At 50.9% G+C, this 17220-nt stretch overlaps 1 protein-coding gene across 2 annotated transcripts in view; it reads right to left on the reverse strand.

Moving 5' to 3' along the window:
• Positions 1-159: 159 nt before the first annotated feature.
• PLCD1 (phospholipase C, delta 1) overlaps positions 160-17220 on the reverse strand; it is a 23835-nt gene continuing 6774 nt past the window's right edge. For both annotated transcript variants that reach the window (XM_008586529.1, XM_008586521.1), the window contains exons 2-15: positions 13782-13946; positions 10053-10281; positions 4237-4366; positions 3905-4136; positions 3097-3298; positions 2865-3009; positions 2639-2788; positions 2388-2546; positions 2001-2160; positions 1692-1808; positions 1117-1295; positions 894-1026; positions 668-817; positions 160-542 (exon numbers count right to left, since the gene is read on the reverse strand). In XM_008586529.1, coding sequence (XP_008584751.1) covers positions 457-542; positions 668-817; positions 894-1026; positions 1117-1295; positions 1692-1808; positions 2001-2160; positions 2388-2546; positions 2639-2788; positions 2865-3009; positions 3097-3298; positions 3905-4136; positions 4237-4366; positions 10053-10281; positions 13782-13946 — 2237 coding nt within the window. In that variant the 3' untranslated portion in view covers positions 160-456. The remainder of the gene's footprint in view (positions 543-667; positions 818-893; positions 1027-1116; positions 1296-1691; positions 1809-2000; positions 2161-2387; positions 2547-2638; positions 2789-2864; positions 3010-3096; positions 3299-3904; positions 4137-4236; positions 4367-10052; positions 10282-13781; positions 13947-17220) is intronic.

Here is a 17220-nt window from a genome sequence, read left to right on the forward strand (position 1 = left end):
AGAAGGACTCAGCTGTCTGTAATCTACTCCACGGAGGCTCTGTCTCTTGCTGGTCTCTCCAGATGCCCCCTCCGGTGTGAGTGTGGGGAAGGTGGGGAGTCGGGTGCCGGGGCCTCGGGGCTCTGGGACACGCTCACATACGTGCTTCACGAGATTTTCTGCCGTCCAGGTAAAGAGGCCATAGCGTTTAATTTTACAGTGAGTTTTATAAAAACCCTCAATCTAGGGCTGGCCAGAGGGCCGAGAGGGCTGCAGTGTTGTTCCTAACGGAATCACGGACAGCTCCAGGGGCTGGGCCAGCTCCTGAGATCCTGGGGAGGCAGCAGCAGCAGCACAGTGTGTTAGAACCAAAGGCAGTTCCAGGGCCACTGGCTGTGAGTGAGAGGTCAGCAGCAGCCACATCTGCCCTGCCCCCAGGTGTGGACACTCAGGCCAGACACCACGGGACTCCCACACTTAGTCCTGGAGGGAAATCTTCACAAAGAGGGTGGCTGACGGATGCTGGTCTCCGTTCTTGGACAAGAGGTGGACGTGGCGGTAGCCTGGCAGGCACATGGCAAGGAGCCCACAAGAGAGTTCAGTCACTCAGGGAGGATGCTGCAAGGCCAGCCCAAGCAATGCCAGGCCCTGCCCCACTCCCCTGGCCTTCTTCCCAACAAACACTCACCCTGCTTGAGGCTGTTCAGGGGAATGGTGCTCTGACCGATGAAGTCGTTCTTGGAGGAGGCATCGTAATCCTCCACCACAAAGCGAACCAGGGCAAGATCGGGCACAGCCACCTCAAACTCAAATGCCGTGTCCCACCATGGGTTGAAACCTAGGGGCACAGGCACCATGTCGCCAGCACAGACACTAGTTCCAGTGGCCAGGCTCAGCCCAGGCCCAGAACATACCATTATTAGTGATCACTGCAGTCTGGCGGCTGGCCATGTCCCGACTCACGCCGTGGATCTCCACCGTCACCTTGGGGTCCACAATTGAATTCTTATTCTTGTTGACTTTTGGCAGCTGCTGCCCTGAGATGACCTGAGGAAAGACAGGGAACAACGAAAGGGTCAGGAATGGCAGTGAGAAGGAAGAGAGGCCCATGGCACCTGTGCCCCTGTTGGGCCATACCCTAATGTTGAGTCGCTTCTGAGCCCACCAGGGCCCTGGAGCCAGGGCACGTGAGTTGAAGGCAGAGTTGGGGTCTCTCAGGAAGGCAGGCTTCAGCACGTACCCGCAGGACCCATTGTCCTGGAAGCGGCCCTGATAAACGTCCATCTCTGTCCCAGGGGTCTGGAAATTCAGGGCCACTGGAGGTAGGACAGAGCAGTCACAGGCTGTGGGCTGGCCTTGGCACCCCAGAGCCCAGCCTGCTCAGGGTACACTGAGGCCTACTGTCACAGCATGAGTTAGAAGCAAGGTCCAACATCAATCCAGTGCCTGCTCCCCTGCCACCTAAATGACCCACCACCCTAACCACACATTCCATTTCTGACGCCAGAATTCAAAGAGCTAATGGTGGGATTTGGGATTTCAGACACTGTGACTTGCTTGTGGGGAGATATTTCCAAACTGAAATTACTAGCTCCACAAGCTGACCCTGCTTGGGTCCCCAGACCTCCCAATGGAGCCTCGAGGCTCCAGGCTCATGGTCCTCAGGACAGAAACCCTCGCCCAGGCCTCCTCCAGCTCCAGACAGCCCCTACCGATCTGGCAGCCCCCATTCCACATCTCCACGGGGTTGTAGTTGGAGGAGTCCGTTCTCCATCCGGCTGGGTAGATCCTGCTCAGGTGCCCCACATTGTGGCGGACCAAGCTGTTTCCTGGGGGAGTGGTGATTTGCTTAGAAGTGGAGGCCTCTAGTGAGGCCCGAGCCCCTCCCTGCCAGTCTGTTTGGTAACAGAACAGGGAGTGCCAGCCCTGGTCCTGAGTGGCAGGGGGCCAGGCCTGGCCCTGGCCACCCCAGATGGTCAGACAGATGGACAGCACCCTCCAGCTGCAGGGCAGGGGCTCACCTGATTCTTGGAGCAGTCGGAGGATGCGATTCTCAGAGAAGGACACCATCTCATAGAAAGCCTGCCCAGAGGTGCCAGGACTGGAGAAGCCCCCAAAGTGGACACTCTTGCAGTAAATGACCATGTCGGAAAGCTCCTGCACTAGCCTCAGCTTGTCCTCCTGGGGGCCATGGGGAGGCCCGGGTTAGAGTCAGAGGTTGGGTCAGGTTGGGCACTGAGAGAGCCAGAAGCCCAGACAGAGAGACAGAGAGGCAGACAGAGAGAGGGGGCAGAGAGTCTGAGTGGCAGCCACAGAGAACTGAGACAAGGCGAACATCCGCGGGGACACGGGGGTGGGGGCTGTGGAAGGGCCCCAGGGCTGCCCCACCCTGCAGCTCCCCCTCGAACCCTAGGCTTGTGCTGCACTCGGCTCCGCACTGCCTCATCCTCCATTTCAGCAGCCTCATCTTCGTCTGACACGACGGTGGCCTCAGGGCCGCCATCCCCTGCAGGGGGCAGGAACCCTCCCAGCTTCTTCCCTTTCAGCAGGATCTTCCCCTTCAGTTGCTGTGGATGGAGGGACAACAGGTCCAGACCCACCTGGCCTCCCAGCCAGTACCCGTCCCCTCTCCTCTGGGCATCCCCACCCCACCACGTACCTCAGGGGAGGGCAGGCTGGTGGTGACGCCGTCCAGAGGCTGGTCCAACAGCATGGGGCCCAGGATGGCCCGCAGGTGTCGCACCATGACGCGCTGCTGCTCCAGGCTGCAGTGGTTTTCCAGGGACAGGATGATGGGGTAGGGGGATGCCTGGAGGCCCAAGGGCAAGTGAGACGGGGTTGGCCACCCTTATCATCCCCTCCACAGCCCCCAGGGGCACACCCACCTTGAAGGCATAGTCCCGGATGGCCCTGAGCACGTCGCAGAAGAGGATCTTGGAAGTGAATGTATAGCCGTGGTAGATGATGGGCTCCTGGTTGGGTCCATCCCAGCAGTCAAGTTCCAAGCAGCGGCAGCCTTTGCACAGTGCCCTGCCAGCAGGGGGGGCAGCTAGAACCCTCTAGGTCTTGTCCCGGGTCCCCCCAGACTCCCGCCCCTGAGGCTTCTGTGGACCGCACCGGATGTAGGCCTCGGTGCTGCTGGGCCCTGTGAGCTGGTCCTCCAGCAGGTAGGTGTTGTGCGAGGAGGACACTAGGTAGTGGCTGAGTGGCTGGCCCATGTCCTGGTAGACCCGCCTGTGCGCCAGGCTGAAGGCGCTGCCATCAGCTGACAGTAGGTACATGAGGAAGCCGTCCTTGGTCATCTGCCGCTGCGCCTTGGCTGGGGCGGAGGAGGCCACCAGTCAGAGCCCCTCCCGGCCACTTACCACTCTGGAAGGATGAGACCCATACTCCCCCTGCCTGCCTGTCCTGGGCTGGTAAGTCTGAGCCTCCTGACCAGACTGGTTACCCCAGAGTGGGGCCCAGTCTCCGCCTCCTCCCCTGTCCCACACTCTGAGGCCAATGAGGGAAGGGACTTGTCTCCTCCCTCTCTGTCCCCAGACTGGAGCCCCTTCCAGAGCAGGGCCCCATCTTTTCTGCTGTATCATGTCTCAAAACTGGGCCCAGAATTGTCAAAAGAAGGGAGTAAGAACAGTGTGTGCTTTTCCAGACACCCCTCTCTCTATTTCTTGGGGAAGGTGTCTTCAAAACCCCCTGAAGGAGAAACCAAGAGGGAAAGTGAAGCCCAGAGAGGGGCCATGATGCTGGAGCCCCACCTCCTGTCTGTCTGCTTTCATGGACAGGCAAGCACTGGCCAGGGGTCCTGGGGCTGGCCAAGGCACCCCCTTCCCTCAGCTCCCTTCCCTGTGGCTGCAGTCTCCTCAGGGGTCTCCCAGTCCAGGGTGGCCCTGGGACTGCAGGTCACAGGCCCTGGCCAGGCCCTCACCAGTCTCACTGGGCTCGTAGCGCTCAATGAGGGAGAGAGCCAGCGCAGGCCCTGCGGCCTCCTCCCTCTGCTGGCACTTCAGGAACGTCACTAACTGATCCACCGACAGGGTCTCCCCAGAGCCCGCAGCCTCGGCAAAGGTGCGGTCGATCTCTTCCCGCTGGGTCAGCATCTTGTAGAAGGCCTCAATCTCCTCGTCCTCCAGGGAGTCTGTCTGGGAGCGGTCACATTCCTGCAAAGCCAGGAAGCCGGGTGGGCAAGGTTCAGAGCAGGCCTCGGGCCAGGGTGAAGGACCCCACTGCCATGCAGACCCAGCCCCACTTGGGCCCTACTCTGAAGATCTTCCGGGCATAGCTGTCGTCCACCTGGATGTTGAGCTCCTTCAGGAAGTTCTGCAGCTCCTTGAAGCTCATCTTGTTGTCCTTGTTTTTATCAGCTTTTCTTAAGCAGGAGTGAATCCAGCTGAGCAAGAAGTAAGGAAAGAACCCAGGATCCCTGGTTCCCAGCCAGAGCCATGGTTTAAGCTGAAGCCACCTGTAGACACTGATCTTGCAGACCTGACTTACTACACAGCCACATTTCAGGGACAAGACCCAGTGGCATCCTTGCAGGAAAATGTGACATCCTGTTAAAGGGTCTTTTTCTATTTGCTGGCTCTGAAACCTTTCAAATTTTGGAAAGTATCATCTCTTTTCTTACTATAAAAGGGTTGACTGCAGACAATTTAGAAAATGCAGAAGAACATAAACCTCCCATAGTCCTATTGTCCAGGGATAGCTTCTGTCAACACTTCAATGTCCTTCTGGTTTTCACTGTATAATTGTTAGCCAACCTGACCAAAGCACTTGAGGCTTATTTTATAGGTAACTGCAAATCTCAAGCCACTGATGAGAGGTGGAGACATCACATGCAAAAACAAAGCCTGGATCCAGTTATCATGATTGGAGCACTTCGGTCCTCACTGCTCCCTCACCTCTGTCCTCTATCCCTTCGGGCTTGATCTTGAGGACCTAGCGAAGGGGAGCTCCACAGTACACTGTACAGAACTAGAGAATTAGTAGAGAACAAAGAAAATAAAACCTCAAGAAAACAGTAAAAAAAAAACCAACTCAAAAACAAAACCAGATTTTTAGAAGAAATCACAAAGGAAACAACAACATAATGGATGCTATTCTAAACTTTTAAAAAATCTAAGGATCGAATAAAGAAAAAATAAAACCATCTATTAGACAGGCTGAGTGAAACATGTGTAGCAAAGGCTTAGAAGAATTAATTTAAAAAAACATGATGACCCTAATCACTAAATAAGAATACAAACTGACCATTTGCAAACATTACCAGTATTCCAAGATATTAAAATTTTTAAAATGAGATGCAACTTCTTAAACTATAAAATTATCAATTTAAAAGTATGATTCCCAGTGTGAGCAAAGGTGAAATGAAATGGACACTCATTCACTACCTGCGCGAGGTAAACTGGTACAACCTTTAGGAACGTCATCTAGGGATAGCTAAAGCTTTAAACTGTTAATATCATTTGACTCAGAAATTCCACTTCTAGGAACCTATTTGTAAAGAAATATTCCTAAATACCAAAAGGCTTTATGAACATATTCCTTTGCAGTATTATTTATAGTAGTGAAAGACTAAAAATAAAGTAAATGTTGAGCACTAAAGGAATGGGTCACTAATTTACAGTTTATCCACTCAATGGAGTCTTATATAGTCACTAAAACTGTTTCTGGAGACTACACTAACACAGGGAAATAATTATGATACAATGTTACACAGACAATGGATTACAAATTATGATCTCCACTATTTTTGGCAAATGCATCATTAGGCAAATTAAAATGCAGATAAATAAAGATCAGGAGGAGAGCACAAACATCAGCAGTTTCTGGAGGAGGTGAATCTTGTGTGCCTTTAAAACTTTATTCTAACATATCCATATTTTCCAAATTCTTTCTATCTATCATCTATCTATCTATCTATCTATCTATCTATCTATCTATCTAATCTATGAAAAAAATAACCATGGCAGAATGCCAGTTGAAAAAATCAAGTTCAAGATGGTCCAGCCAAGCACAAGGGTCCTGTGTTGAAGGCTATTCAGCAGGTGGGATGGCTTTATGATCTCAAGGTCTTGGCTAGGAGATGCTGCAAAGGCAGAAGATTGCCCAAGGACAAGGCTATGCAAAAGGAGTGACTGTGATGAAAGTGCCCCGGAACTGGGCTTTTAAGGAAGCTCAAAATCAGCCAGACGTGGCCTTGAGAAATAACACTTCAAAGTATTTCAAATTCTCCAAAGCATATAGAAAAGGAAACTAAACAGGGCTTGAAATGTGTCCTCCAATGGAGCTGTAGATACACTAGCAGTGAACAATTTGAAAGTGAAATTAAGAAAGCAATTTCATTTACAATATCATCGAAATAAATAAAATGCTCTCTTGGATGAACTTAGAGAAAATTACGTTAAGTAAAATAAGCCAGACACAGAAAGAGAAATATCACATGTCCTCACTCATAAGTGGGAGCTAAAAAAATTAACGAATAAATAAAAAAATGAAGAAGGAAAGATACCACAATCACAATAATTCACTGAACTTCCAAAAGGAGAGAACAGAACTGAGGCCACCAGTGGTGGGAAAGGGGAAGTGGGAGGAGGGGTTAGTGAGAATTGGAAAAGGGCCACAAAAAATGACTACATTGTGTAATGTTGACTATACTAATTTTCCTGATTTGAGCATCACATATTGCACACGGGTATTGATATTCAACACTGTACCCCACAGATATGTACAATCAACTATGTTTCAATAAAAATAAAGGGATATGAATCAACATTAAAAGATAAAAATAAATAAAAATATCAAAGGGAGTGTAGAGAGAGGTAGGAATTTGGATGATGGACACTGAAGATAAAAGAAACATGTACTAAATAAAAGGAAGTTTCTCAAAGAAGCACATCTGATTCCAAAACAGAAAGAGAAGGCAAAAATTATGCGCAAACCACAGTTTATAGATTCAGAAAAGCACCACTGAAATATATACAAAAGACCCGTTGTCTACACAGATGTACATCTTTTGATTCCTACTTGCAATAGACTGAATGTTTGTGTCCCCCACCCAAATTTATATGCTGAATTAGTGCCCCTATAAAAGAAACCCCAGAGAGCTCCCTTGTTCTTTCTGTCATGTGAGGACAGCCAACTGTGAACCAGGAAGTGGACCCCCACCAGACAATGAATCTGCTGGTACCCTGACCTTGGACATCCTGGCCTCCAGAAATGTGAGAAATAAATTTCTGTTGTTTCTAAAAATAAATAAATAAATAAATAAAATGCTCTGGGATAAATTTTCACAGTGAAAAACTCATATGCTGAAATCCACAAAATGTGCTGAAAGAAATGAAAAAAGATATAAATAAATGGAAAGACATGTCATGTTTATGGATCAGAAGAGTTGACATTATTATACTGGGAATACTCTCCAAATTGATCTACAGATTCAACACAATCCCTATCAAGATATTGCTGGCTTCCTTGCAAAAATTGACAAACAGGCTAAAACTCATATGGAAATTCAAGGGACCCAGAACAGCCAGAGGAATTTTGCTCCCCTGAAAAAAAAAAAAATTGGAGGACTCACACTTCCAGATTTCAAAACTTACCATAAAGTTATAGTAACAAAAACATTGTGGTACAGGTGCAAGAACAGACATGTAGACAAATGGAATAGAACTGAGAGTCTATAACAAACCCTCATATTTACAGTCAATTGATTTTTCACAAGGGTATCAAGAAAATTCAATGGGGAAAGAATAGTCTTTACAACAAATGGTGCTGCAACAACTATATAGCTACATGCAAAAAAAAATAAAAATAAAAAATAAAATGGAATCCTTTACCTCATGCCATAAACAAAAACTACCTAAGAATGAATCAGAGACTTAAATGTAAGAGCTAAAACTACAAAACTCTAGAGGAAAACACAATAGTAAGTGTTTATGACTTTGGATTAGGCAAAGCCTTCTTAGATATGACACCAAAAAGCACAACAAATGAAAAAGGTAGATGAATTAGATTTCATCAAAACTAAAAACTTTTGTGCTTCAAAAAATACCATTGAGAAAGAGAAAAGACAGTCCACAGAATGGGAGAAATTATTTGCAAAGCATATATCTCATATCTTGTATCCAGAATATACAGGGGGTCTTCAAAAAGTTCATGAAAAGATCCATATTATCTTTTAATTCCCTTTTTCTACAAACTTTCTGAAGTACTGTCATATGAAGAGCTCTTACAACTCAATAATAAAAAGACAAATAACCCAAATAGGTAAAGGATCTGAATAGATATTTCTCCAAAGATATACAAATGGCCAATACACACACATAAAGATGCTCAACATCATTAACCATCAAGGAAATGCAAATCAAACTCACAATGAGATACCACTTCACACCCACGAGGGTGTCTATAATCAAAAAGACAGGAAATAACAAGTGTTGTTGAGGATGTGAAAAACTGAAACGCTTATATACTGCTGGTGGGAATATAAATTAGTTCAGCCTATTTGGAGACCATTTGGCAGTTCCTCAAAAGGTAAAACATAGAGTTCCCACATAACCCAGCAATTCTACTCTTAGGTATTACCCAAGAGAAATGAAAACACATCCACACAAAAACTGATACATGAATGTTCATAGCAGCATTATCCATAGACCCCAAAAGTGGTAACAACCCAAATGTCCATCAGCTAGTGAATGGATAAATAAAATGTAGTATATCCCTACAATGGGACATTATTAGGCAGTTAGAAGGAATGATACACTCTACAACATGGATTAATGTTGAAAACGTTATGCTAAGTGAGGACATGGGTTTGGACCTTTGTACTGGCTAGCTGCCAAAACAAAACAAAAACAAACACACAAACAAAAAACAAAAAAACAAAACAGAAAAAAAACCCAAAACATTATGCTAAATGAAAGAACCAGTTGCAAAAGACTGTATGATTCCATTAATATAATGTCCAGAAAAGGCAAATGTCTACAGAAAGACAGACAGTAGATTAGTGATTGTCTAGGACTGGGGCTTGGGGAAAACCAGGAGTGAGTGCTAACAGGCACAGGATTTCTTTCTGGGGTGATGAATGTTCTAAAATTGATTGTGGTCATGGTCGTACAACTCTGGGAATATACTAAAAAGCATTGAATTGGGTTCAACACTTTAAAGGGTTAATCGTATGGTATGTGAATTATATCTCAATAAAGCTGTCATAAAAAAGGAGCTGGAGCTGGTTCCACCCTAATCCATATCTGCTGGAAGCCTGATCACCTTGAATCATAGACTAGTTTGTTGTGCAACTAGATTTTGAAGGTGACTTGTTTTAAGCCCACAGGCTGTCTTGTATACTAGGTCCAGGAAACTAGATCGTTCCCCAAAAAATGGCACAGGAGGGTACCATGACCTCCCAGTTCCCAGAGGGAAAATGTGTAGTAATCTAGAAAACATGATTAAAACATCCAGGACTGGGTCTCCCACTAAAGCAGGCTGCTCCCCTCAACCTCCCCAGGCTCCCAACTCCACGCTGGTTACAGAGGTGGGCACAGGGAGTATCAGGAGCTGCAGAACTGGTCTTGAGCTGTTTGTCTGGTCTTGGGTCAGAGTAGACCATGCACCTTTCCTGCTTCCCTTGTGCTATGTACTGAATTTTGTTCCTCCCAAATTCATGCATTGTAGCTTTAACCCCCAGGGTGATGGTATTTGAAGACAGGACCTTTGGGAGTTAATTAGGTTTAGATGAGGACACGAGGGTGGGGCCCTCAAGATGGGATTAGTGCAAGAAGAGACACCAAAGAGCTTGCTCTCTCTCTCTCTCCCCACCATGTGAGGACACAGCGAGAAGGCAGCCATCAGCAAGCAAGGGAGAGGGCCCTCACTAGACTCTGACCATGATGACGCCCTGATCTCAGACTTCCAGTCTTCAGAACTGTGAGAAAATAACTTTCTGTTGTTTAAGCCACCTAGTCCATGGTATTCTATTATGGCAGCCCAAAATGACTGAGCCACCTTCGCATACCCAGGTGGCCACAGCCAGAGTCCACAGGCCAGACCTAGATCCACTGCCACCAAAAGGATACTGCTGCAGCTTCTGCCGCTGGTCCATGGTGCCCGAGTGGTGGATGATCTTGCGCAGACCCCGCACCCAGTGCTGGGTGTCCACTGGCGATGGCGTGATGAGGTCTAGTGTGTTGCGCTGGTCCTTGAAGACAATGGAGAAGCAGCGGTCCTCAGGCACATCACGGGCAAACTTCTCCAGGCCCTCTGTGCGATGTCCCATCCTCACCTCCTGAATGTCCTCGATGGAGACTGCAAGAGGGGCAGGGGAGAGGGGCAGAGGATTCTTTAAGGACAATCCCTGCTCCTGACATGGCCAAGGCCACGGTGGAGGGGAGCCCAGCCTAGAGACAGAGAGTCAGGGCTGGAGCTCAGGCCTTTAGTCCACAGAGAAAGGAGAGGAGCAGGAGGACAGAGCAGGGGGTACTAAAGGGAGGGAGGAAGACAGGGACTGAGGTGCAGACAGGGCCTGAGACGCGGACATAGTGGGCAGAGTGGAAACGCACAGGGGGAGACAGAGACAGACAGAGACAGACTTGAGGGTGGCAGGGCACCCGGGACTACAGGCCTGCTGTCACAGTGATGGGACAGAGCAGGGCCCCTGGAAGAGGACTGGGGCAGGGTAGGACTCTTAGACTGAGAGGGGGACAGACCATCCTGGAGCTTGGGGCCTGTGACAGAGCGGGGCCACACGCCCTCTGGATTGTACTGGACTTTGGGCCTATCCTCCCCTCCCACAGCCATGACAGCCTCCAGGCTCCTCTCCTGAACATTCAGGAGACTGGAGCCACCCCATGTAAGCTCTGGCCCTGGGGTCTGGAACAGAGCGCCAAAGACAGAGGGAGAAGTGCTTGTGTCAGAGGGTAGACAGGGCCTTGCCCTGTGTGTATCTGCACGTGTCCTGACTTCAGGGAGCCCCTTGGCAGGGTGGGTGCGGGAAGGCTCTGCCCTCCAGGGTCCCAAGAGGCAGACTGGAGGATGCCCCTCAGGGGTCTTAGAGATTACATCATTCTGCCCTTAGGAGCCAGGGGAAGGGCCCTCCCATCACAGCCCAGCCTTCTAAGCTTCAGGGAGATGCAAGACCCTGCCTACCCTCATCCTAATGTGCCCTCCGTGGCTTGGCTGGGAGCCAGTCCCACCAGCCGGGTTCATACTGCGCCTCCCGGCAGCAGCACCCAGGATCTGCCCCTGCTCCACCCCCGGCCTCAACCATCCTCATCCACCTGTCCTGGTCTTAGACTGACTCTGGCTTAAAGTTTGCCTGTCCTTCCCTGTGCCCACCCATCGTGAGTGCCCAGGGGCCTCCTAGCCACCTGCAGTCCCCACCTGTGTGGCATATGTCCACTGCAGCCTCTGAGGAGTGGGACACATGGGCCCTGGGCCATTTGGGGTGCAGAGGATATCCCTGCTTAATCCCTCTGCCCACAGCTTCCTGTGCCCCAATAGGCTTCACACTGGGTACAGCTGCAACTGCCCCAGGCCGGGAATGAAAACAGGAAGCCTGAGCCATGGGACCCCCCGAAAGCCAGTGCCCCACCCGCACCAGAGACAAAGTCCAGATGCCTTCACTGCTGATAATACCTTGTGCAACCCTGGGAATGCTCATGGGGGTGGGCAGTGGTGGCAGGACTGGGAGAGACTCCGGGAACAGCAAGCAGAGCCAAAGAGAATGGGGGAGGGTTTGCTCCACTTCTCCCTCACCTGGCCTCAGTTTCCTCGAGGGTAAAGCGCAGTTGAGAACAATAGTCTCACTGCCCACCAGAGAAGGGAAGCAGCCAGCCGGCATGCTCAACACAAGACCTGTTTCAGGTGGCTCTGCCCTGGAAGAAAGCTTCTCAGGCTATGCTCCTTATCTGAGCATACTTGACTCCCTGAGCCTGTCACCCCTGCAGCCCCTCTGCTCAGGGTGCAGCTCCCCAGCCTGCCACTCAGGCCCCTTCCTCATTCTCACCTCTGCACCTTGGTCACACTGCGTCTCCTGCCTGGAATGCTCTTCCTGCCCTTTTGCTCACAGCTGTCCCAGTAGGAGGTTCTCATCTCCATAGCCCATAGGGAGGTCCTGCTGGAAAAGCCTGGGGCTCCTACTCCTCTCTCTGTCCCTTGCCCAACCCCCATCAAGTGCTAGGCATACCCTGGAGAGCCATGCATAGATATTGGCAGGGGGGTTGGCCCCAAGGAATCCCAGGGCTCCTAGAGGGAGAGCCCCATTCCCACTGTACTCCCACCCCCCCGGCATCTAACAGGAAACCCTGTATCAGGGCAGGAGCCCTATGAAGGAGCATGTCTGGCGCCACAGACAGGCAGACAGGCAAGGTCAGGCTTTACTCCCACACTGTGTGGCAGCAGGCCGGGCTGGGGCAGACACTAGCTCAGGGTGGTTTCCTGAGAATGTTTCAGAGTCCCCATCCACTCACACCCTGCTCAGAAACCCTCCACAGCTCACGGCCACGAGGACCCAGCCAGGCTCCACCTCTGGCCCTGCTCCTGTCCTGCCATACCTTCTCAGGTTTCTGTCCAGTGTCCTGAGGTTCGGCAGGCCCTCCCTGGGTTAAAGGCACCCCATTGGGGCACCCTCAGGGGGCTGATCCTCCCCTTCCTTATGCCCTCCTTCTACCCAGGGATGTCACCGTATCTGGTCTCAATCCCCACAGACCTGCCAATGGGCTGACCCTACCTCCCCACCCTTCCCCCAGCCAAGGGCAGGTGAATGGGTGAGAGATTTCCAGCAGTCTGGGCTGCGTGAAACCCAGGTTGCAAAATGATCTATCTGCACTGTCCAATATAGTAACCACCAGCCACCTGTGGCTATTTCAATATAAATTAGTTAAAATTAAATAAAATAAAAAATTCAATTTCTTAGTCACACTAGCCACGTTTCAAGGACTCAATAGCCACAGGTGACTGGTGGCTCCCCTATTGGACAGCACAGATATAGAACATTTCCATCATTGCAGAAAGTTCTGTTGGCCTAAAATTTTCCCACCAAGTAAAGGTTCTGGAGGGGAACATCTCATTTTACAGAATCTCTAGGGAATTCTTGCATTAAAGGGCAGAAGTCAGCAGAGCTTTTTCTCTAAGGCCTTGCAGGAGGCACTCTCCATTTACTGCCTGAGCCGTGGCTACCTGGGCCTTTTTGGAAGCTTCCAGAAAGCCCTCAAAACCACATTCTCGAGAGAGCTCCCCAGCCAGGGCCTCTCTCTGTGTGGCCCAGCCCTGCTCTGTCCCAGTATCCCTCCTATGGCTCCAGTCCCAGGCAAGAGCTGCCTCCTGTGCCCCACATCACACCCTGGCCACTGATACCCCGAAGTGCCTTATCTGCCTTCAGACTTTGGGCCTGGCTTTTGTCCTCACCACACCTGGAGTCCTAATCCGCCCAATTTCCTTCCTTCCCACCAATTGCCTGGGAGGATACCTGTGAGTAACAGGCGACACTGTCCAGCTCCCTTCCTTCTTCTGAGCCTGGCTGTCGCCATCTGTGGTCATGGTTACGTAGCCCATCCCAAAAAGTCTTTAGCATCTCCACCTGTGGTCTCCTTTCCTTGACTGCTCTGCCCAACCCAGACTAGGCCTCAATTTCTCTATAGGTGATCTAACTGGCTCCTCTCTCTGACCCCAGTCAGCCCCTTTCCTCATTTCTAGCCAGGCCTCGGTTTCCCCACCTGTGTTTTTTGTCCATGATTGACCTCCACTCCCACCCCATCCTGGCCAGGTTCTACACTCTGTCACCTCCCCCATGGCCCCAGGGCACTCACACAGCTGGGACTCGGGGGTCCGCATAACCTTGCGGGACTCCTGCCAGATGGTCTTGCAGTCTTCCTGCAACTTATAGAAGCGCTCTCTCCGCCACGAGCTGGACTTCACCTTCAGGAGCTGGCTGCCCTTCAGCAGGGCCTGTAGGTCCTCATCATTCTGCAGGCCTGGGGAGTCAAAGCTGGTAAGAAGCCACCTCTTCCCCCAGTGTCCCTGCTGCCCTGGGCCCCATGGTGACCATGCCTACCTCTAGATCCTCCCAGAGCCCACTTTTCTCCAGCCTCACCCTCAGCTCTCTGTTTACTTCTTCCTCCTCTGCCCACACTCCAATCTGCTCCCAGAGCCCTGACTCCTCCAGGAAGTCATTTCTGATTGCTACTTGAGGTGGCCAAGCAAACCTTAGGACACTTTCCCACCCCAAACCACTGTGACCTGCCACTCATGGCTGAGTGGATAAAGGAAGGGCAGCTAATTCAAGAACCCCTGGTTCCTGGGGGACCAGGCCCCTAGAAAATGGCCTGGCTCTGAAAGATGAGATAACACTTAGAGGTTAGAGTGAACTGAAGAAAGCTGGGACCAAAAGATCAGCAATGCAGGAAAAAAAGGGGGGGGGTGCAGGCAGATGAAAATGGACCCCAGAGCATCATGGAGCCAAATAATTTCCCAGTTTCAATGGCTCCCAAATCATTTGTGCCTCGGTACCCTTCCTGACCAGCTGTGTGACTTGGGCAAGTGACTTCACGTTGCTGGGTCTCTGCTTTCCTGTCTATAAAATGTAGATAATAACAGCACCCACCTCAAAGAGAAGTTCTAAGTTTAAATGAGATGATGTATGGATCTGTGCAGGTCCTGAAGTAATGGCAGTTGCAGTTCTTGGTGTCAACACTGTGGTTGCTGTGGGACCCTTGTGACCATCCCTGTGGGACACTTGTGCCCATCCCTGTCACCCTCACCCTGCTGCCTCCACTCCCTACTTGAGCCCGCTTGAGTGGATCTCCAATCCTTGTCCCCAGAAGAGACAAGCGCATCTTGTGTGTGGCCTGCTGGGACACCCCTGTCCCTCCCTACCCCACTCTGAGTACACTGGGGCTGAGACCCCTCAGGGTACAGCAGCTTTAAGACACAGTACGGCCCTTTCACAAGCAGAGGTAGGGCCTGGCCCAGAGTCCACAAGGAGAACCCGAACCCTGGCTGCTCACCCACCACCTGCACAGCTCTTTTGCTGCTTTCAGAGACCCAGGCTGACCTAAGGCATGGGCTCCCAAAGATGTGATGCCCTGCATCCTACCAGGCTCAGACAAGAGCCAAGCCTGGCTCTCAGGAACCCTCACCCCTAACAGATCCTGTACTGACTGTGACCAAGGAGACCCCTACCCCTGTAGTGACCCATCCACGTAATATAGAGATAGATACATCATAAGGGGGTATATGTGTATCACCCTGTACGTATATGGTCCAGTAGCCAGCTCTATTTACACCTAACTGGCTACATCACTTCTGTCCCCAAAACTATGTGGCCTATCAGCAATCTTTGCCCTGCTACCCCAGCAGAGTGGTAACATCAGGGACCCCAAAGGTCCAGCCTAAGGGGACTGTGTCTAGGCCTATGTGTGGGAGCCCTCACAAGCCATAGGCATTCTCTTTTCTGAGCCCAGATTCCAAACCCCTGACCTCCTCTTCTGCTTTAACCATGCCTCTGCCCCCAGCCAGCTTGTCCCACCTATCTAGAGAGCCTACAGAACCTCTGGACCACTTCCCTAGGCCTCACCCACTCACACACTCTCTATCCCTCCCCAGTCCTACTTCCAGTGGGGACAGGGCCCAGTGCTAACATCCACCCCCTATGGCTTTAGGCAACTCCCTCCCTTCTCTGTCTCTCCGTTCTAGGGTGAGAACAGTGTTGAAGGAGACAAACCTGGGCCTCCTCAGAGGTGACAGTCTGATGTTATCTCCCCCTACCTTTGTCCCAGGTACGTCCACCCATTTCTAAGAGACACTCTGCCTTAGCGTGAGCAGTTCCCTTTCAGCCCAAGGGGAAGCCAAGTGGAGGAGAAGGGGGCTCCTACAGAATGACCTGAACTGTTGGCTGTGGCTGAGGGTCAGCACAAGCGGAAGGGCAAAGGAGTCCCCAGGCACAGAGAAGGCCACCTCTGGTCTCCGCTGGGGTATTCCACTGTCCTTTCTCAGGCTGAGGTGCAACTGGGAGGGACATCTCTTTACTCTCTGCCAGCACCCCACTCCCAAGCTAGGCACACATCAGGGCAAGCCGCTGCCCACAGCACACATGGGAACGGGGGGGAGGGTCGGGAAGTAGAAGGTGAGCCCCACCCTCGAGTTCTGGAAAACACCATGAAGAGATGACATGTTTATCCTGTCCTGGAGCCAGGCTGCTGCCCTTTCTGCAGTCGAGCAGAGATAAGCCACCAGCTGCCGACATGGCTTCCGGGAGGCAGATCTCAGTCCCAAAGTGGGCCTTGATAATTCCAGAAAGGTGATAGTCACTCTCTCTGGGCTACTGGGAAACCTGGGCAGCAGCCTCCATCTCTTGGCTTCAGTTGGGGCCCGGCTTCAGTTGGGGCCCTTTTGTTTCTGAGGCCTCTGGGCTTCCTGCTTCTCCACCCTTGCTCCCTTAGCACCCAGAAAGCCTGTGGGCACCCCTCAGCCAGCACCACTCACTCAGCTGTAGTGCCTTATCCTCCCATGGGAGGGTGGAGGTGAGGGGCCCCTGGGTTGACCCTGCAGCCTCACCAACCCACCCAGGCTAGCTGCACACAGTGAGATAGACATGTGGAGGACATAGGGGTGCTGCAGGTGCCAGGGAGAAGCTGAGGGGGGTGCCAGGGGTCCTGCCTGTGTATCTAGGCTAATACATAATGGAGACACACCAGGCCTGGGACACAAAGCGACACACAGCTACCCAGAGATATAGTCGCATAGACACAGTCAAACACCACACCACCACACTCAATCACATACTGCCACACACAGTGACACACTGCCTCCCAAAATTACACTGTCACATGGAGTTGTACAGTGTCACACTTAGTCACACACAGACACACCACATACAGTGCCAGATCATCATAATGATGATAATAATAGTAGCCACAATAATAATAGTTAATAGTTGAATAAGACACCATTCTTAGCACATGTATTCAATCCCCTCAACAACCCTATGAGGAAGGCACTATCATTATTCCCATTTTATAGATGAGGATTTTAAGGCTCAAGGAGGTTGCTTGGTGGAGTCAGGACTCAGAAGCAGGCAGTCTGCCCGCAGGGTCGGTGCTATGAAACTTCACCTTCTGCAGCCACCACTCAGGGACACACTGTCACAAAATAACACCACCAGAAAATCTACATAACACACACACCACAACGCAGAATGACAGAAACACTCAGTCACCCTAGGTCACCCACTGTCACATCTGTCACACA

This window comes from Galeopterus variegatus, unplaced genomic scaffold, assembly GCF_000696425.1.
Source record: "Galeopterus variegatus unplaced genomic scaffold, G_variegatus-3.0.2 Scaffold110, whole genome shotgun sequence".
NCBI classification, from domain to species: domain Eukaryota; kingdom Metazoa; phylum Chordata; class Mammalia; order Dermoptera; family Cynocephalidae; genus Galeopterus; species Galeopterus variegatus.